The following is a 23,287-nucleotide window of genomic DNA, read 5'->3' as shown; positions in this document are numbered from 1 at the left end:
AAAAAAAAGAAACACCTGAAGGACTTATAAAAGTACCTAGAATCACCCACAAGAGGATGCCATGGTGAATTTTAATATTTTTAATATTGTCCAACTTGATCTCTTTTATGAGGACCAAGAGTTAAAGCCTTAAACTCACATCTACCTATTTGTGAAAATATATTCAATAACTTATCTGGGAAAACATTTAAGATTTAAGTAGTTAGATATAAAATCATTGAGGCAAACATGATTATAAAAAATGACACTGGAAAACCTAAGTTTTTTTTGAAGAGGAAAGATTTATTTCAATACATTTTTTAAAGAGAAAAGATATTTACACAAATATTTGTTTAAATCAGAAAATGTTAACTACAATTGTGTTGATTAATATAACAAAATGCTACAAGAGTTGATTTGAATTAAAATAGATAAATGAGTATATATTAAACTATTTCTTCATTATTCAGTTAAAAAATAATATTTGAGTCTCTCAGTCTGTTAAGAATATATTCTTCCTGAGATGGCAACCATATCATATATGTCTAACTATACCATGAAAAGCAGTATCAATCAGAAAATTGAAAATGCTATGGAAACAAAATGTTATATTTTTTAAAGTTTATGTATTTATGTATGTATGTATGTATTTAGACAAAAAGACAAGTGGGGGAAGGACAGAGAGAGGGAGAGAGAAAGAAAATCCCAAGTGCAAGCTTTACATTGCCAGCACAGAGCCCAATGCAGGGTGCAAACCTATGAACCATGGGATCATGACATGGGTGGAATTCAAGAGTCAGATGCTGAACCAACTAAGCCACCCAGGCACCCCCAAAATTATACATTTTAAGGGAGTTGAGATTTTGTTCTTTCTCTAGAAAAGATGAAATTTAACTATAGCAAAAAAAGCATAGAGTGAATATAAGTTAACTTGAAAATAAAACTGAAGCTGTGTAAGTAAATTATGTTTTTATTTAAAGTTATACTGCTATTACAAAAAGTTTCACTGAATTTAGCTGAGATGAAAACTTCAATAGGGATTTTGCTTTTTCACAGTCATTTGGTTGATCATAGAATGAGACAAATGAATGTTATCCAGCTTATGAAAGAAAGATGAAGATAACAACTTTTAAAAAGGGAATTTTAACATTATTGTAAATGATAAAGGTAATCATTTCTTCTTTTTCTCAGACTTTCAAATACATTTCTGAAATTGAATGATATTTGGCATTCAAGGCCATAAAATGTGTGAGAGGCAATCAATGGGGTTTAGTGTCTTCATTAATTACATTTTTAGCCTGGCAGCCAGAAGTTGATATAGAAGTAAAGATAATCCAATCATTTTCATAGTTGCTGGGACTGATTGAACATAAAAGAATGACTTTACTCTTTGAAGATTTTCCACACATTTTCCAATTTTCTTCATTTAATTTAAAGAGATGATAGGGGTTTAATAAGCATTGTGTTTCAGAGGTTTAAAAACAAAAGTCTTTCAGAGGAAATAAATACATTAGGGGACAGGATAGCCTCGGAGAATATTATAGTTTACCCTACTGTCATAGATACTGACATACAATAATGTTACAAAATCTATATGTTTAATGATGGGAAGATAGGGAGAGATTGGAAGATGGCAGCAGAGGAGTAGAGGACCCTAGGCTCACCTCCTTCCATGAATACAACTAGATAACTACCAAATTATCCTAAATACCCCCAAAATTGACCTGAAGACTGACAGAACAAACTCCACAACTAAATTTAGAGGTTACATCAAAGAAGTTTGGAGATATGGAGACAGGTTGGAGGGGAGAAATGGATCATGGCTGTTGTGGTGGGGAGCTGCAGATATGCAGTAGGGCAAGATACAGACTAACTCACAGGGGAGCTCACAGGGAAAAGGAGTCCTTATTGCCATTAGCTTAGAATTCACGAGGGGCTGAATTTTGTGACTTCTGGCAATCACCAGGGCTGAAAGCCTGGAGTTTTAAGGTCAAGGGACTTGGCTGGGATAGAGCCCAGACAGCATTGTGCTGCTCTTGGAGAAAAGGTAGGGCATACAGTATAGAAACAACAATCTGAAGAGTGCCTGGGGCACACCATGGGGAAGTTATCCCTTGTCTCCAAGTACATCCCAGAGAGGTAGTATCCATGGAGAGATCCTTCTAGGAACAAAGGAATTGGCTGGTATCATTTATTTTCCTCATGCCTCAGCACAAGCACAGGGCCAACTGCAGGAAACAGCACAGTGCCTACACTTACTACCCAACTTGCCTACACCAACCTCCCTTTTCCTGTGGAAACCACTCTTCCCAGTCTTGTCTGCCTCTGTTCCAGCACAGCAGGCTTCTCACCTAGAAGACTGTCCCAAACCCTTGCTCATATCACATCTCCTGAGACAGAAGTGGTGTGGAGCCTCAGTTCTGGCTGCAGTGGCAATAGAGCTGATTTCACAAACAGATCAAACAGATCAGAGCACAACTAGTTAAAACATGCCACATTCAGGTCAGGAACCAAATGTTGGCTACCACAGGCAAAGAGAGTTCTGAAGATGAGTGGTCTCAAGGACAAAGCACCTAAGCAAAATAGCAGAGCACATGCAGCACACATTGGAGACACTTCCAGAAGCTCTGGCTCTGAGAAACAGGGGCACTACACAGCAGTTCACTATAGGACCTCTTCTTCATAAGGCCATTACCCTCAAGAACGGGAAATGGAGTGACTTCTCTAGCACAGAGAAACTGGCACAGGACTTAGACAAAATGAGAAGACAAAGGAAATTACCTCAAATGAAATAACAGGACAAGGCCTGGCCAGAGATCTAAGTGAAACAGATATAAATAACATACCTGATAGAGAATTTAAAGTAATGATCATATAGTCACTGGAATTGCAAAAGAGTGGAGGACGTCTATGAGACTTAACACAGAGATAAGGAATAATATAACAGACATAATATAACAGACATAAAGGGCTCAAAAGATGAAATGAGACACATGTTTGATGGAATGCTTGAAGAAACAGAGGAATGAATTTATGACCCAAAAGACAGGATAATGGAAAGTAATCAAGCTGAACAAAAGAGAGAAGAAATAATTATGCAAAACAAGACTAGACTTAAGGAACTCAGTGACTCCATAAAACATAGTAACATTTCTATTACTGGAATCCCAGAAAAGGAAGAAAGAGAAAAGAGAACAGAAGATTTATTTGAAAAAATAATAGCTGAAAACTTCCCCAATCTGGGGAAGGAAACAGATATCCAGATCCAGGAGGCACAGAAAATCCCCCAAAATGAATGAAAGCAGATCCACTTCAAGACATATTGTAACTAAAATAGCAAAACATAGTAATGAAGAAAATATTTTAAAAGCAGTAACCAAGAGAGTAACAAAGCAGGGAAAACCCATAAGGCTAGCAGGAAATATTTCAGCAGAAACTTTCCAAGTCAGAAGGAAGTATCATGATATATTCAAAGTGTTGAATGAGAAAAATCTTCCACCGAGAAGATTCCATCCAGCAAGGCTATGTTTCAGAATATAAGGAGAGATAATGAGTTTCCCAGGCAAACAAAAACTAAAGTAGTTCATGGCCACTAAGGCTGCCTTGTGAGAAATATTAAAGGGGACTCTTCTAGTGTAAAGGAGAGACAGTATAAATTTGAGTGGAAAGTGACAGTATAAATTTAGGAAATACCAAAGAAGTAAAAATGAATATTTCTGTAAAAAATCAGTCAAGTAACTCACAAAATAAAAAGGATATAAATTATGACAACATATATGTAAAATGTGGAGAGGAGAGGAGAAAGAATGGGTTCAAACTTAAATGGCCATCAATTTAACATAGGCTGCTATAATGCAGAAGAGGTTATATACAAGCCACAAATCAAAAACCACTAATAACTATGCAAGAATAAAAAATCCATTGTATTACTAAGGAAAATGAGCAAACCATGAAAGAGAAGACAAGGATCAGAGAAAACCTCCAGAAACAACCACAAAACAAATAAAATGGCAATAAATATATGTCTATCGGTAATTACTTTGAATATAGATGGACTTAACATTCCAATCTAAATACATAGGTTAACATAATGGATTAAAAAAGAATACAACCCCTCTATATTCTGCCTACAAAAGACTCATTTTAGACCTAAGACACCTTCAGTTTGAAAGTGAGGGGACAGAGAAATATTCATCATGCAAATGAATGTCAAAAGAAAGAGTAGCAATATTTATATCAGACAAAAAAACTTTAAAACAGAGACTGTAACACAAAGGAAGACATTATGTAATAAAAAAGAGGACAGTCCAAAAAGAAGCTACAATAGTAAATATACATCTAAATAGGAGCACACAAATACATAAAACAGTAAATAACAAACTATTGACAATAATATAGTAATATTAAAGGACTTTTACACACTCCACTGTCATCAATGGATATATCTAACTAATAATCAACAAGGAAGGAATGGTTTTGAATGACACACGGGAGGAGATGGATCTGATATATTAAAAACATTCCATTTTAAAAGAGCATAATACACATTCTTTTCAAGTGCACACAGAACATTCTCCAGAATAGATAACATATTAGCCCACAAAACAAGATTCAACAAATTAAAGAAGATTGATGTCATACCATATATCTATTCTGGACCACAGTGCTCTGAAGCTACAAGTCAAACACAAGTAAAATCTTCCAAAAAAATAGAAAAGTAAGCAAAACTTCCAAATTCATTCTATGAGACCAACATTACCTAATGCCAAAACCAGATAAAGACAACACTGAAAAAGAGAACTACAGGCCAATATCCTTGATGAACATGATGCAAAAATCTTCCAAAAATATTAGCAAACCAAATTCAACAATACATTAAAAAAAACCATTCATCATGATCAAGTGGGATTTATACCTGGATTGCAAGGGTGGTTCAATATTCACAAATCAATTAACGTGATACACTACTTGAAGAAAAGAAAGGTTAACAAACATATAATCCTCACAATAGATTTAGAAAAAGCATTTGACAAAGTACAACATCCCTGCTTGGTAAAAACCCTCAACAAGTAGGTACAGAGTAAACATACCTCAAAATAATAAAGGCCATATATGAAAAACCCAAGCTAACATCATCCTTACTGGGGAAAAACTGACAACTTTTCCTCTAAGGTCAAGGACAAGACAAGGATGTCACTCTCTCCACTTTTATTCAAGCCCTAACTACACCAATCAGACAACGAAAAGAAATAAAAGACATTCAAATTACTAAGGAAACAGTAAAACTTTCACTATTTTTAGATGACGATATTATATTTATAAAACCCAAACACCAGAAAGATGCTAGAACTGATACAGGAATTCAGTAAAGTTGCAGGAATCTACGCAAACCCATTGCATTTTTATACATCAATAATTAAGCAGCAGAAAGAAATTAAGAAAACAATTCCATTGAAAACTTCTCCAAAATTTTAAGATACCTAGGAAGAAACCTAACCAAAAAGGTGAAAGACCTGTACTCTGAAACTATACACCACTGATGAAAGAAATTGAAGATGTCACAAAGAAATGGAGAGACATCCCATGCTTATGGATCAGAAGACCAAATGTTAAAATGTTTACACTACCCAAAGCAATCTACACATTTAATACAATCTGTAATCAAAATACTACTGGCATTTTCCACAAAGCTAGAACAAATAATCCTACCATTTGTTTGGAACCACAAAAGACCTTGAATAGACAAAGCAAACATGAAAAAGAAAAGCAAAGCTGGAGGTATCATAATTGCAGATTTCAAGCTATATTACAAACCTGTGTCATCAAGACAGTATAGTACTAGCATATAGATCAATGGAACAAAATAGAAAACCCAGAAATGGACCTGCAACTATATGGTCAACTAATCTTCAACAAAGCAGAAAAGAATATCCAATGGAAAAGGAGAGTGTTTTCAACAAATGGTGTTGGGGAAACTGGACATCAACCTGCAGAAGAATGAACCTGTACCAATTACACCATCTACAAAAATAAACTAAAAATGGGTGAAAGACCTAAATGTGAGACAGGAAACCGTCCAAATCCTAGAAGAGAACATAGGCAGCAACCTCTTTTGACATTGGCTGTAGCATTTCTTACTAGACATGTATCTAGATTCAAGGGAAACAAAATCAAACATGAAGTTTTGAGACCTCATCAAGATAAAAAGCTTCTGCATAACAAAGGAAACCATCAACAAAACTAAAAGGCAGCCTATGGAATGGGAGAAGATATTTGCAAATGATATATTTGATAAAGGGTTAGTATCAAAAATACATAAAGAACTTATAAAACTGAACACCCCCCAGAAATAATTCAATTAAAATATAAGCAGAACACATGAACAGCCATTTATTCAAAAAAACACATCCAGATGGTGAACAGATACATGAAAAGATGTTCATCATCACTTACTATCAATGAAATTCAAATCTAAACTACAATAAGATGTAATCTCACAACTGTCAGAATGGCTAAAATCAACAACATAAGAAACAACAGATGTTGGTGAGAATATGGAGAAAAGGGAACTCCGTTGCACTATTGGTAGGAATGCAAACTGGTAGAACCACTCTGGAAAGCACTGTGGAGGTTTCTTAAAAAGTAGAAAATGAAACTACCCTATGGTCCAGCAATTGTACTACTAGGTATTTACCCAAAGAATGCAAAAATACTAATTCAAACAAATGTAGGTGAGGATGTGGAGAAAGTGGAATTCTCTTGCATTGTGGAAAGCAAGCTGGTGCAGCCCCTGGGGAAAACAGTATGGAGGTGCCTCAAAAAGTTAAAAACAGAAGTACACTATGATCCAGTAATTGCACTACTGGGTATTTACCCAAAGAATACAAAGACACTAATTGAAATAGATACATGCACTCCTATGTTTATAGAAGCATTATTTACAATAGTCAAGATATGGAAGCAGATCAAGTGTCTGTCAACTGATGAATGGATATAAAGAAGATGTCGGAGATACATATGGAATATTATCCAGCCATAATAAAGAATGAAATCTTGCCATTTGCAATGACCTGAATGGAGCTAGAAAGCACAATTCTAAGCAAAATGTGTCAGTAGGAGAAAGACAAATACCATATGATTTCACTCATATATGTGGGATTTAAGAAAGAAAACAAATGAGAAAAGGAGGAAAAAGAGAGAGAGACAAATCAAGAAACAGACTCTTAATTGTAGGGAACAAACATGGTTACCAGAAAGGAGGGGGTGGGGAATGAGTTAAATAGGTGATGGGGAATAAGGAAGGAGTGCACTTTTCTTGATGAGCACTGGGTGATGTATGCAGTTGTTGAATCACTCTATTGTACATCTGAAAGTAATATAACAGTGTATGTTAGCTAACTGTAAAAACCTAAAAAAAATGTAAAAAGCCAAAAATTGATGGGATGCATGTCTCCTGCTACATAAACACATTAATACTTAAAGATAATTTATTTTCTAGATAATATATTATTATATACTTACACGTAAATATTTATATTAAGTGTATTTATATTTATAAAAATAATTTTGTTTATTATATAATTATATAAATATATGTTTATATAGATAATATATATTTATTTAATAATGTATTGTATATTTATTTAATAATATATGTTTATTATATAATTATATATTTATAATATAAATAAATTTATATTATGCATAATATATATGTGTTCATATATTATTTATATATTTATATATTCTATATAAATTTAATATTTTATTTACTCCCAAATAGTAAAATACACCTAGGCATAGTTTTTTCTCACAGCTTTATTGGGATATAATTGACCTATAACATTACATAAGTTTGTGTACAATATAATGATTTGATACAAATGTATGTTGTAAAACAGTTGCCACAATGAGGTTTGTTAACACAACCATCAATCTCATGTAGTTACAATATTTTTGGGTGTGTATGGTAAAAACTTACAACATTTACTCTCTTAGCAACTTTCAAATACACAAGAATTTATTCATCTTATAACTGGAAGTTTGTTCTCTTTGACAACTTTTGCCCATTTCCCCCCACCTCCCAAAACAACACCAGTCTGCTCTTCCTATGAGTTTTCTATTGGTTGGTTGGTTTGTTTGTAAATTCCACACAAGTGAGATCCTATAGTATTTGCCTTTCTCTGTCTGACTTATTTCACTTAACATAATGCTATAAAAGTTCATGTTTTCTGAAATGGACGAATTTTCTCCTTCTTGTGTGACTGAATTATATACTCACATTATATAATGTAAGTCTTACACATTATAATATAAAAACACTCACTGATCAATAGATACATTTCCAGAGGTGCCTAGGTGGCTCAGTAAGTTAAGCGTCTGACTTTGGCTCTGGTCATGATCTCACAGTTCATGAATTTGAGCCCAGCATGGGAATCTGTGCTTACAGCTCAGAGCCTGGAGCCTGCTTTGATTCTGTTTCCTTCATTTTCTGACCCTCTCCCACTTGTGCTCTGTCTCTCTCTCTCTCTCAAAAATAAACAAACATTAAAAAAATAAAAATAAATAAATAAAATATATATATTTCCATATCTTGCCTATTGTGAATAATGCTGCAATGGACACTTATTTCTTGTTATCATCTAATTTATCTGGCTAGGACTGCCAGTAGTATGTTAAATGACAGTGGTGAGATTAGGAACCCTTGCCTTGCTCCCGATCTTACAGGAAATTCTTGCAAACTTCTACCATGGAGTATGATGTTAGCTGTGTGTTTGTCATGTATGATCTTTATTATGTTGAGGTACATTTCCTCCATACCCACTTTTTTGAGAGTTTTTGTCATAAATGGATGTCGAATTTGTCAAATGCCTCTCATAAATCTATTGAGATCACCATATGATTTTTATCTTGCATTTTATTCATGCGGTACATCACATTTATTGATTTACATACATTGAGCCATCCTTATAACCAATCATGAATTTTACTCAATGTGTTATGTTTTAATGTGCTGTTGAATTTGCTAATATTTTGTTTAGAATTTTTGCACTTATATTCACTAGGATATTGGCCTGTAGTTTTCTTTTCTTACAGTGTCTTAGATTGGTTTTGGTATGAGGGTAATGCTGGCCTCATAAAATGAATTTAGAGCATTTCCTTCTCTTTTATTTTTGAGAAGAGTTTGAGAAGGATTGGTATTAGTTATTTAAATGTTAAATTTACCAGTGAAACCATATGGTCCTGGTAAATTCTTTTTTGGGAGGTTTTTGATTACACTTCTGTTTTTTTTTCTGTTCAAATTTTTCATTTCTTTATGATTTAGTCTTGTTTAATTATATGTTTCTAGGTATTTATCCATTTCTTTTATACTGTTCAATTTGTTTACACATAATTACCCATAATAGTCTCTTATGATCTTTTTTATTTGCATGGTATAAGTTGTAATATCTTATTTTTCATTCATAATTTAATATATTTGGAACTCCTTTTCCCTCCCTTGTTTGGTCTGGCTAAACATTTGTCAATTTGGTTATCATTTCATGAAATCAAATCTTAGTTTTGTTCATCTTTTTATTGTTTTCCTATTTTCTGTGTCATTTTTTGCTATAATCTATTATTTCTTTTCTTCTGCTAACTTTTATCTTAGTTCATTTGAGATTTTTCTTTGAGATTTTCTTTAATATATGTTTATCACTCTACACTTTCCCCTTACTCTCACACTCACTTCTCCCCCCCTTACACACACACACACACACACACACACACACACACAGAGCAAAAGAGAAAGGTGGAGTATCCCTCATCCCTATTATTAGTATCTTTATTATATAAAAGAAAAACATGTCTACATATTCTTATACAGTTTATAGAAATTGGTAAATGCTTAAATATACATAGAATCATCAAGGATTACAGATGTTGCAATCGTAGGTATAAGGCATAATTTAGGGATATAGTTTCTTTGAAAGAGAGAAGTTTAAGATAATACAGCAAGAGAAGCAAAGCATCTAAAAGAAATCATTATCTTGCCTAAGAAATGTGGCTCTTAAAATAAGAAATCAACATCGACAGTTGTTTTTAAAGCTTCTTCATACTATCAGTCAAGATCAGTCTCCCTTTATAAAAAAAAGAAAAGCCTTAAGGAAAGCATCATCAAATACATTTGATATATGAGATGTTAAATCAGTTGGTTAGGATTATAAAATTGCTATGAATATGTATTTTGTGTCAGTCAAATAAAAGTCACAAAACTTTGGTACTGCAAAATTTGCTCCTTTCTGATATAACATATACTGACATGGGAAGCAAAAAAAGAGATTGCTTTTCTTTTTATGGACAATTCCCTTGATTCTCTTGCTTCGTTTTACTGTCATATGAAACTATTTCATGATTGCTTTAATTTCACTGTTTGCTTACCAAAATTATGCTCTCACAAGCTTATTGAAGTTCAAAGTCAGTTCAAGTTTAGTTTTCTAATTGTGCCAGTTAATTAGTTCACTGTCAACAATAAGATAGAAGTTTATTTCCAGATGCATGTCTTTATATCCCCGCCCCTGGTACCCCACTCACTTTCAAAAGAAATAGTGCAAATGCTGATTTTTTTGCTGTTTTCAATTTTTATATATAAACTGGGCAGTCAAGTACAGGGTAAATTGACACTGCAATTTTCTATATATATTTTGTTAGCAATTTACAAACACCTACTGTTTACTCCAATAAATGTAATATTAATTTTGTTAGAGAAATATGAGCTATATATTTTGTAGGATAAGGGCCAATTTAATACAAGTGATGGATATTTCAAATTTGAAAAATTCTCAGAAAAGGAGTTTAGTCTCACCTCTATATGGAGGAAACTTTTGATACGTGTGTTAGGGAGAGTATGCTGTGGTAATTAACCCCCCACAGGTACATACACACACACACATTTCAGAGGCCTAAACCAACAGAAGATAATTTCACTCATCACATGCCAGCCGTAGCTCTGTTTCTCATTCACCTTTATCTCAGGAATAATACTTTGAATATATAATCCATTTAGGGCAAATAACCATTCCAGTTTGCATAGGACTGAGTGCCTTCACTAGACACAGGAATTCCAGTGCTAAAAAAGTAAAGTCCCAGGTAAACAGTTGAATTGGTCACCCTAAATCCACTCTAACACAACACATTAAGCCATTTTATATGAAATAGTCATGTTTCTATTTCATAGATGAAGTTTGAAACGCATAATTGTTGAAATCTATTTCCAGACTGCCACACGTTTTTCTAACACATATTTGTTACTTTATACATGAATTCAATGAGAAGGAGTATTAAAACTAAGAATTATTGGGGCAGCAGGGTGGCTCAGTTGGTTGAGCACCTGGCTTCAGCTTAGGTCATGATCTCACAGTTTGTGGGTTCAAGCCCCGTGTCCAGCTCTGCACTGATAGCTTGGAGCCTGGGGTCTGCTTCAGGTTCTGTGTCTCCCTCTCTCCCTGCCCCTCTTCTGCTCACCCTTTGTCTCTCCCTCTCATACATAAACATTAAAAATGTATATTTAAAAAAACCCAAGGATTATTTTCAAAGCATTAATTCCTTGTGTTAATTTGGGGAGATTAAAAAATAAAATAAGTAAGCATTTCCATGTGAACGTTTTTTAATGCTCATGAGACTAAATAAAAATGATGAGAAAAATTAATATTACCATGTCATCTGAGCTTATTGTGGAATTTTAGATAACGTCAGAAAGAACCATTCATTCTAGTGGAAATTAACTTCAATGTAAAAGAGAGGTTATTTTAGAGTAACTGAGTTTTACAAAAACACTGATTTGTTTACAGAAACACAAATTTTCTGAATCATTAAATTATATATCTATTTAAATTTATGAGAATTGAGAAAATAGTATTTTAATAGGCAGTGAGTATTATATTAGTAGCCATGTCCATGCGAATTCAGAATGACTACTTTTCCTTAATTAATGTTTCCATGTTGTTATTTCTCATTTTTAGTGTTGATTTCAGTTAGTGACATGGCAATTTATTAATCATTATAGAGACTTATACTTTAAGATTCACACTTTGTCTAGCTATTAGGAAATTGTATTGTAAATCCAGGTAAAATGTCATCATGACTTGAAACCATGAATACAAAGAGAATATAGTGTAGTAATTGCATAAAGGAAATTACAGATGTTTATGATTCTTTGTGCTCCATGACTCAGCTGTTCTTCCCTTTGCCAATTTATGGGGATTTGCTCATTGAAAGTCTGGAGAAGTAGCAATTAAACTAGGGTATGCTCTAAACAGAATATATAATAGTCTGCCTCCAGGGCTTACATTTGTCTTATTGATATATCTCATTGTAAAACCTCAGTAAAGTAGCATGTATTAAAACTTAATAATGACTTGAGTGTGACTTGAAATTGTTTAAATTTTATTAATTTCATTGTGGATGTAACCAGATATGAATTGTCTTTGAAGGTACTAGGGATTACCATAGACAAATCATATTATTGGAAAATGTGCTTTATTTATATTAAAATATTTTCAAATTATATTAAAAAATTTAAAAACCCGACAAATTCAAACAGTACTTTGGCAATTCATTGTGTTAATCCTGTTGGTTAATGTGTGCTTTAAATAGTGTGTCTCTTAATACCATAGTTACTTTTAAAGTGTAACATACATATATACATATGCATGTGCCACAGAAATTGTCATCTCTTCAGAGAAAAGGCCCAGTTAACTTAGGTCTGTGTGGTAGCTGAACAAGTAGATCTCAGAAAATAGATAATCACTATGCTCTTTCTGCCAGTTGGTTTCCTTCTGGACAAGGTGCGAGTGCTAAGTGAGGCATCTCTTGGCACTGTGACGTGCCTTCGGTTAGGGGACCAGTCCTGGGATTCTCCAGAGGCACTGACTGGCCTGATGCCCCAGACCCTGTGGCTCTGTCAGACACAGTCGTTGGAAGGGCAGCTCTAGGGTGGGGCATGCACTGGGTCATGTACGAAGCTCTGGGGTCAGGGCAGAGTAGTTGGCACAACTGTTTTGAATCCATCTGACCCCTGGCATTTGGTCAGAGTCCCTCATGGTGCCCTTCTGGTCAGGGACTCCTCCTGGCCACAGTGGGATCCCCAGATGGTCATGGTGTCTGCCCCACCCTCTGGATGTGTGCTCAACAGTACGAAATCTCAGGCTAACACACAGCTAGGAGACATATATGTGACGTATATATACACACACACACATTCCAGGAAACGGAGGGTAAGGGACTGTTGTAGATTGAGGAATGAGTCAATCCAGCCAAAAGAATATAACATAGGTATTTTGCACATGAACATGATGAAGATGGTACAGAAAGATAATTTAAAAGAATAGAAGAAATAAGCAAAACGTTGTATAAAAGGTATGTCTTATAAACTTTAATTGGTACTTTTAGAAATTAGCTGAATATTTTATAAGCAAAATACTTATAAAACATATTTCAATAGTGTGTATATCATTTTGCATTACTTCCTTTTCTAGTACGTATGCACTTCAGAGTGCACAAGATACTCATGTTGGTTTGTGAAGAATGTTTGCTTAATTCATCTATACCCCTGCTACTGTGGAACTATCAGCCATGATATTTGCCAAGACAAAGCCCTTCATCCTCCTCAGTCTAAATATGTGTGGCAACTGGGATTTAAAGGTAATCCAATATTTTTTTAATTTGCTTGAATCACTGCAAAATTTATTAGGTAAGTATTCATTTTTAAATTATATAAAATATTTTATATCTCAAAACACAAAATAATATAAAAATGCATTTAGTACTTGTGCTCTCTGATTTGTTCCTATAATAGACATATGCCTAATACCAACTACATTCCAGGAATTCTGCTTGGTGCACAGATACACAGTCATGAAGGAAACTAGAGCTATTCCTTACTCTTGTAGATCTATTTTTTGGAGGGGAATTATTGGGTACATACAGTGATAAGTATGTTATTATAAACTGAAATAAAATGTTCCTATAGAAAGAAATAGCCTCTCATGAAAGCCTATAACCAAAGGAAAAAAAAGAGAAAAATATATGGGCAATTGGAAGAGTAACTTGGGAGATAGATACGGTTTCCATGATTAAATGCCTCTTGAACAGAGATACAGAGAATGAGCCCAGGGTAGAGAAGTTGGAGAAGGGTGCATTTTAGATTGAGGGAATTATATTATTAAAACACTAAGTTTCAAAGGATATAAAGTTTCAGTTATGGAAGATAAAGCAGTTTTGGAAATTTACTGTACAACATAGGGCCTATGATTAACAATACTATGTTATGTATTTAAAATTTTGCTAGGAGGGTAGATCTTACATTAAATTGTCCTATCACAAAAGGAAAAAAAGAAACAATAAGCAACAAAAAATTGGGGTGGGAAGAAAGTTCTAGAGGTGATGGATAAGTTTATGACAACTGATTTTGAGTTTCACGGATCTATATGTAACTACAAAGACATGCAGTTGTATATATTAAATATCTGCAACGTTTTATATGTCAAACATACCCCCAAAAAAGTGGGTTAAATAACAAAAAACAAAACAAAACAAAACAAAACAAACAAAAATACAACAACAACAACAAAAACCTCTGCTAAGTTAGAAGAGATGAATCCTTTGAAGACCTGGCTGGAACTCTGAGAACAAGAGTAGAGATAAGACTTGGGGAGAGCGCAATGCCAGAACTAAAATGTTGGGTTAAATATTTGTATTTTTATTCTAAAAGGCATAAGAAATCAGTGTAGAGTGGCACCTGGGTGGCTCAGTGGGTTGAGAGTCTGATTTCTACTCAGGTCATGATCTCACGGTCTGTGAATTGGAGCCCCGCGTCGAGCTTTGTGCTGACAGCTCAGAGCATGGAGCCTGCTTGGATTCTGTATTTCCTTCTCTCTTTGCCCCTCCTCTGCTCACACTTTTGTCTCTCTGTCTTTCCAAAATGATTAAAGGTTAAAAAAATTAAAAAAAATCACTGTAGAGTTTGACATTTTTAAAAAAATGATCAAGTGTAGAAATAGATTCAAGACAAGGAAATTGATAGTTGTAGAGCAGTCATATTGTGAGGGGATTGAAGATTGAAATACATGGAAGTTCTTGTTTATGGACTGAATACAGAGAGCAAGTGACAGAGGTATCAACAGGAATGTGAGATTTCTGGCTTTCACACTTGAAATGAAATAATTCCAACACATATTTTATCAAATATGTTTCTAATTATTTTATACAATGGCAGTTCTTGTTTCAAAATCTGTTTTGATAAACATAATTTTCTGTTCTATGGTTATACTTTGTATATTATTTGACTTAATTCATGCAAATTGATCCACATTCTTAAAACTGTATGACACTTCAGTTAAATCTTTTAAAGACTCCTCTGTCAATGATATTTTGGCATGATAGTTTGTCAACAATCAGAAAATTAGTAGATTTGATATATCTGTTCTCAACTAATGGCTTATTTTATTCAACTGACAGCAGCTGCACTTACAACACTACTATTACATTAAAACAGTGTTGAAGTAAACTAACAATTAGCTTTTTAGACAGTAGGCATGATAATTTATTTCATTATGCTCGTAAAATGATATTCTGGAGAGTTAACAACCCCTAATGACAAAAATAGTTATCGGTTCATTAAGCAGATCACACGTAAGACCAAAAGTGGTAGAAGAGAGCAATGACTTGTTGATTATTTTATGTTAGTGCTAAAAGGAACTTCAGAGGTTGTGTTATGAATACTTACTATTTTTAAAATGACACAAAACAAACAACCACTTAGGTTAGAGAAGTTACTTGATGGAGCTGGTCTCAGGACTATTTAGGCAGTATGTTAGCTCAGTGGTTTTAAACCTTGAGCACATAATATAATCACTTAAGGAACTTTCAAAATCTACTACTGCTGGACTTCCATTACACAACAATCAAAGTGGAATTGTGGTGAAGTAGACATAGGAGATCTTTAAAGCCTCCCCAAATGTTCTAATGTACAGAATGAGAAACATAATCTGCTGTTAAAGCCAAATCAGTTCATGGACTTCAGTGCCTGCATCATTTTCATACTCTATTTTTCTTTGTCTCAAAGTAGAAATAATGCATGTGTCCACTTAATTTATTTTAAACATTAAAATTCTTTGGAACTAAAAATGGCTACAGGGAACATATTCACAAAAATAAAATAGCAAATATATTTTTTAGGAAAAATAGGAGGAGCAATAGGAAATCAAATGGTTTGTGGATAAATCATCTCTGAGTAAACATACTTTTATGAATGACAAAGTAAAGTAAGTTTACTTTAAAATAAAACAAATACACTTTTAAGACATGGGGGTAATATGAAGTCAAAATTGTTCATGCATAAATCAACTTTGAGCAATTATCATCAAGGTAATATAAGTGTATTTAGTCATTATCCTTTCATGGAACTATGTTTAGAACTTAATGAACATAGCTAATTATTACAAAAAAAAGATGAAGTATGTGTCTTCCACATCTGAGAATCTAAATTACTTGGGCTCTCCAAGCTAAAGAAGCCAGTGTGATGAAACTCAATAGTCAATAAATAAGTAGAGCTATCCCAATTCCTTTTTAATGTCAGTACAAAGATTCAACAAGCAACTTCTCCCAGTAAAGTTTTCAAAACAAAAAAGAAGTTAGGATAAATTTTAAAAAGTATGTAAATATAATTACATTTTATGCAATACTTATTTTGTTCTGCTTATTTCTATTAAGATCTCATTTCCTTCTCTTCTCATAAAATATAATTGAAGAGGAACATTAAAATCAAGCTGGTAAATTTGCACGGGGTGCATTAATTTTACCAGTAGTAAAATTATTTTAATTAAGAGATTTTTCTACCAACTAAATGAAGTGTCTTACACGCCCAATCAATTCTTGCCAATATGATTGCTCTACAAAGAAGGGATGATAATTAATTAGAAGAAGCCCCTTCAAGGACAATTGGTCTACAGTGCACAACTTGAGAAAGAGCTGACATGCACTGTTTCTTTTCAATGTCATCATCTATGTTCATTATGTGTGTTATTAGGTTTGAGAAAAGGAGATACTGACAGAGTGGATAATGAGTTGTGAAGTGAAATAAGATAATATGAATTATGGTTAAGAAAAGATGAAATCATAGCAAAAATGAAGAGATAAGTTCTCTGAATACCTTTCTTTTTTAAAGCTTGTGATCATTACAGCTTAGTTAACCAAATTTAAAACACATTTACAACATTTAATATGTGATAGTGAAGTATTTTTTTTCTAAGTCAATAACGAGTGCCGTGATGTGAATTGGTATGGCAAACCAATATGTACTTCAAATTCCCCCTTTTTTCTTTACAAGTAGTGGCTCTTATTTGTGGTATAAAATATTATAATAATTATAATCTGCTCATTTAAATGACTTTTATATTTTGTAATGATTGTTGGGAGAATGGAAAATACTGAATCTCCAAAGCAATCTTGATCAAAAGTACTTTTTCCTACCACACTGCTCCACTTTCAAGTCTTTTGTTGAATACTTGCTGTTATTTCTATTTCCACTTAATAATTTCAGGCCTTAATTCAAGATTTAAAAAAGAAATCTGAGTGTTAAAAACCAAATGTATTTTAGTGCTTTTCACTTATATCACTTATTAAAAAATTGTACAGTAACAGGATTATGTTAATTAATTACTAAGTAAAAATTAGTGGCTTTCATATATAGATAAGAACTATTAAAAGATTTAATTGGAAAAACAATTTCCTGTAAACAGCAGTGAAAATATGAAAATACCCAGGACTAAAATTAACAAAAATGTTATGTAAGTTCTACATTAAGAAAACTTTGTATATTGCCACAGTATAGTTACAAAGACACAAAATCTAAAAGAAATTCTAAAAATATACCATGCTGTTGGAAAGGAGACCTAATGTATTAAAGATTTCAGCTCTTCATATTATTCACATATTTATTAAGATTTCAATAATATAACAACAATGTTCTTGTGTTTGTTTTATTTATTAAAGTCCGCCTGGAAAACTAACTAAATAATGCCATGCATACTCTGCAAGAGTATGTTATGTTGGTTGTGGGGTAGAGATTTAGTTCTGCCAAATAGTCAAGTGTATTATACAGCTTCATTAATGAAGAACATTGTACAATTGCACTGATAGTCAAAAATATGCAAAATACAATGTTCAAATATAAATTCAACTCATGAAGAAAAATTAACATCTAATAAAATTTCCATCTCAATCAGGCTATATAAGAATTACTGAATAATTGGGGTTGAACAACTTGATAATCATCTGGAAAAAAAAGTGATTTATATCTTACTAAGCATACTCTGAGTTAAATTCATACCAATAAAGTTTTAAATATAAAGATTTAAATGATAAAAATATCAGAAAAATGTCGGAGAATTACTTTTTAAATTTGGATGGGGAAGACCTTTTATAGCTACCAATCAAAATTTAGTTGCCAGAAAGAAAAACTGGTCACTTGATTACAATACAAGCAAAAATGCCTGTTTGTGAAAGACATCGTAGAAGCAGTCAAATAAACAAAAACTGTTCAGAGGCATAGAAAGTATTCCTAAATGTATGAGAGAGTGTTCAGCGTTACTCATAAAGAGAACAAAGCAAATTTTAAAAACACAATAAGTAGATACTTTTTCAATTATAAATAAATCTGGCAAAAAAATTGAGTGATTTTATGCATTGCTTGTGAAATGTAAAATCACTATAAAAGCTGAGCAAGGTAATTTTGCAATATCCATCAATATTACAAATGTTTATACTTTTTGACTTAGTTTTCCCATCACACACGCTTCCCGTCCACATACTAAGTAATAAATGTGCAAGATTATAATTGGAACCAACGGCTATCTGAGGAAAAGAATGAGCACAGATATAGAAATGATTATATAATACTCCTAGTACTTATATGACAATCTATGAGATGTATGATACAGGGAAAAGAAAGGAAGGCATCCAGTAGTGTGAAATTGTGTATACACTAAGCCACCTTTTGATTTTTTAAATACTTTTTAAATATTTTGAGAGAAAGGGAGAAAGAGAGCACACACAAAGGAATGGGGGATGGGCAGAGAGGGAGAGAGAAAGAATTCCAAATAGGCTCTTCACTGACAGCCCCACACAGGACTTAAACTCATGATCCATGAGATCATGACCTGAATTGAAACCAAGTCAGATGCTTAACTGACTGAGCCCCTGATTTTTTATATTCATCTTGTAATTATCTCCCTGGAAGCTTTTTTCTATGTTCTTTGCCCAGTGTTCTGAAATTTCACTATGTTGGGACTTATGTTGTGAATTATAAATTTTTATAAGTGAGATATAATTGCCATTTAACACTATATTAGTTTAAGATATAGAACATAATGATTCTATATTTGTATATATTGCAAAAACAGTCACCACAGTAAGTCTAGTTAATATCCATTGCAATACACAGTTATATTTTTTTTTCTTGTGATGAGAATTTACAAGATTTACTCTCTTAGCAACTTTCAAATATACAATACACTGTTGTTAGCTATAGTCACCATGCAGTACATTAATTGCATCTCCAGGACTTATTTATTTTATAAGTGGCGGTTTGTACCCTTTGATCACCATCACCTGTTTCACCCATCCGCTACTCCCCTCTTCTGACAACCACCAATCTCTTCTCTGCATCTGAGTATGTTTGTTTGTTTGTTTCCCCTTTTAGATTCCACATATAAGTGAAATTATACTGTATTTATCTTTCTCTGTCTGACTTATTTCACTTAGCACAATACCTTAAGTTCCATCTATGTTATTGCAAACGGAACAATTTTCTTCTTTTTTATGTCTGACTGTGTTTGTGCATGCACACACATGTTTATCCATTCATCCACTGATGGGCACTTAGATTGCTTCCATGCCTTGGCTATTGGAAATAATTCTTCAATGAACATGGGGATGCATATATCTTTTTAAGTTAGTATTTTTGTTAACTTTAGATAAATATTCAAAGGTGGATTTACTGGATCATATACCTCCTGTACCAATTTACATTCCCGTGATTGTATTCTTGTTCATGTGTAAGCACTTGATAAACCCTTTATTTGGAAGCATGTGTCTTTCAGTTTTTAGGTAGTCGCTATATTATTGCATTAATAATTCTTCTTTTCTATTTCCTATTTCTGTAACTCTAAGTCCAAAAAGTTGATATTGCATCCCCAGAATTGATCTCATTTTCTCATAATTTCTTATCTTTGTCATTTCTTTTTGTTTTGTCCTATTTTCTAATCTACTCTCTCAATTAAATATATGATAACTAGTGTTTATTTCTTATTACATTGTACTTTTCTAGACATTTTTACTATTGTCTAAAGTTGTAAATTACCATAACATTCCACCTTTTGTATAGATAATATAACTTTTTTATATAACTCTAAGAATATTATAGTTTTGATTGGTTTTAAATTTTTCTCCTCCATTCAGTGTCTCAGTTTCTGTAAGTATTTTTAATTATGGTTTGTTCTTTCTTATTTGGAATATTTCTGCCAAATGTTGGATGATCATACTTAATGGTGATGACCTAACAAGACTCATTGGAAGCTTACCATGTGAACATGGTTTTTGATAAGTGGCAGCTCTATAAGAGGGTTGTAAGTTGACAGCTGGCCATTCAGTGGGGTAATCCTAATGAGCTTGATATTCTTGAGGCAGGAGCCTCTAAGATCCTCTTTCCCCTGAGAATAAACCTTGACAAATATTTGTTTGTGGGCCAGCAGGGAGGTGAGTGATGGGTCAGAATAATTATCTGCATTTGTGATTTGAGAGAAAAGCTGTGTCAACTAATCACCCTGTTGCCAGACTACTATTTTCTCAGACACTTTTAAGTCCTAAAAATCTTAAGATTTCTGCTAAGTAGACAAGTTTGATTTTTTTATAAATATGCCCTATAATTAGACTTTTGATTATTACCATTCTGCTAATTTACTCACTATATTCCCACCATCTTTTCAACTTCTTGAAATTTATTGAAAACTTGCTCAAAAAACAATATTTTCTCACTGTTACCTCCTTTCTCGTTCCCTGTGAATTAACACTTTTATTTTATTTTCCATTACCTCCTTTTTGAGGCTTTAAGAGGAAGAGGGGATGATATTTCTGTCAAATCCAAATGTTTAATCAGGTACATCATTATAGAAAATTCTGTGTCTATAAATTGGACAACTTAAATGAAATAGATAAATTCATAGAAAAACACTAGTTGACAAACTGATTCAATAATACATATAAAATCTGAATATTTGTACAATCTCTAAAGTAATTGAATAGTTTTAAAATATCTTTCCAAAAAGAAAAACACTGAAAATAGGTTGTGTTTATCAAAGTTCTCCCAAATATTCAATAAAGAGTTACATCTAATACTATGTAAACTCCTTCAGAAAATAGAAAGGAAAATTTATCAATTGATTATATAGACTAGCATAGCCAAGTTTGAGTTATTTTATCTCAGCACATTGAAGATATGATTTTTATTGACATCATGAAAGTTACTAATATTTTCTTCTTGTGTGGCTGTTCTGCTGATAATCTCACGCATTGATTACTTTATGACTAATTTAGTAATAATTTTTATAATGTCAAAAGTTATTAGCAGTTAAATTACTTTGGTAAGGTTGAAAATGTTTGGAACATTCTGCAAGGCTTCCTAGCTTCTTCTTTTCCAGAGTTATACATAAGATGTCTAAATAAGTTTGCACATGGCAGGAAGATTTCAGCTTGTGAACCATCTCTACTTTACAATTCAGTTGTAAGTTGCATAGCCTACATAATATTTTCTGGGAAGTCATGCCTCACAAACAATGGATTTTAGGTTTGTTAACCATAAGCAATTCTAAAATTGGACTATTTACTAGGATTCTGTGGGCAAATATTATCTACCTAATAAATTTTATTGGTCCCTTTACTAGGAGGTTTAGTTATGTTTAAAAGAAACTATATCCAGTCTCCTATGCTGTTTCAGTACCTGGGAATATTACACCATTAATAAAAAATAATAGGTTCTCAGCTTAGCATAATTAGTTCCTTTCTCTCCACAATTCTGGGATATCTTATTTGTTTGTTTAGATTTTGTTTCCAAATCTCTCATTCCCTTATTCTCTGTTTACCAATTATATTAATCTTTTTCTATAGATACTTCAACACATTTATCATAAATATTTTGTAATCTTGATATAATTCTAAGTGTGGGTCATCTGTTTTTTACTGTTTCCGCTTGAATATAGGTCATTTTGTTTTGCTTTCTTGCAATGTCATTTTTTATTGTATCGCAGATAGTATGTCTAACAGTTCAAAGTAGCTAAATTATATATGTATATGTATGCATATGTTTATCTATATCTCTACTGACACTCTCACATAAGCACACTCCCTTCTTTTCAATGAGAGGGCTGTGATGACATGCTAATGATGTTTCTATTATAAATATTCTAAGGGTGTTTTCCAAATATATTTTCAAATGATTCCTTATGCAGCAATGTATATAAAGAATAAAAGTACTTTTTATGCAAAATGTATTGTATTTGTATGTATTAAGTCATCTTTATAACCATTAATTAGAAATTTATTTGACATTAGAGTTCAGCCTTATTCTACTTTAGGTCTTTTTCAAATTTAGTATTCTATTCACATAGAAACTTATTTTGTGGTAGATGTTCTCAAATTGATCTTACCAAGTAATTTGACAACTGTCTTTTTTAAATTTTTATTTATTTATTTTTGAGACACAGAGAGAGACAGAGTGCAAGCAGGGGAAGGGCAGAGAGAGAGGGAGACACAGAATGTGAAGCAGGCTTCAGGCTCTGAGATGTCAGCACAGAGCCTGATGCAGGGCTCAAACTCACAAACCACGAGGTCATGACCTGAGCTGAAGTTGGATGCTTAACCAACTGAGCCACCTAGGCACCCTTGACAACTGTCTTTACTAATTTAATGTAAATTTAATTTTGTGAAAGATTATTTAATTTTTCATCCCTTTGAAAGGATCTGAAGATGAAAAATGTGAAGTGGCTGTTGATGTCTACTTCTTTCTCTCTGCGAACTGGACTGAAGATTCTGTCTATGTGAACACATCTGAAGATCTCTGTTATGTATTTTGGTTTCTATGTCAAGGAAAATTGGAGGTAATATAATTCCTTATTTGTCTCTTTGACTCATAATATTCTGATTTGAAAAAAAAGCTAAAATTGTTAAATTTGCAAATTCAGTGTTCAAGATGTGTGTAGCTTAAATATAACCTTAT

General features: G+C 32.9%; 1 protein-coding gene across 1 annotated transcript in view; it reads left to right on the top strand.

Annotated features, from left to right (window-relative positions):
- LOC132667245 (protein eyes shut homolog) overlaps positions 1-23,287 on the top strand; it is a 363,790-nt gene that overhangs the window by 328,085 nt on the left and 12,418 nt on the right. Inside the window, exons 7-8 of the mRNA XM_060615853.3 lie at positions 13,494-13,659; positions 23,029-23,168. Coding sequence (XP_060471836.3) covers positions 13,494-13,659; positions 23,029-23,168 — 306 coding nt within the window. The remainder of the gene's footprint in view (positions 1-13,493; positions 13,660-23,028; positions 23,169-23,287) is intronic.

Source organism: Panthera onca, chromosome B2, assembly GCF_046562875.1.
Source record: "Panthera onca isolate mPanOnc1 chromosome B2, mPanOnc1 haplotype 2, whole genome shotgun sequence".
Classification (NCBI taxonomy): Eukaryota; Metazoa; Chordata; class Mammalia; order Carnivora; family Felidae; genus Panthera; species Panthera onca.
Note: the sequence above shows the minus strand (reverse complement) of the source record. Positions and strands in the feature narration are given on the sequence as shown.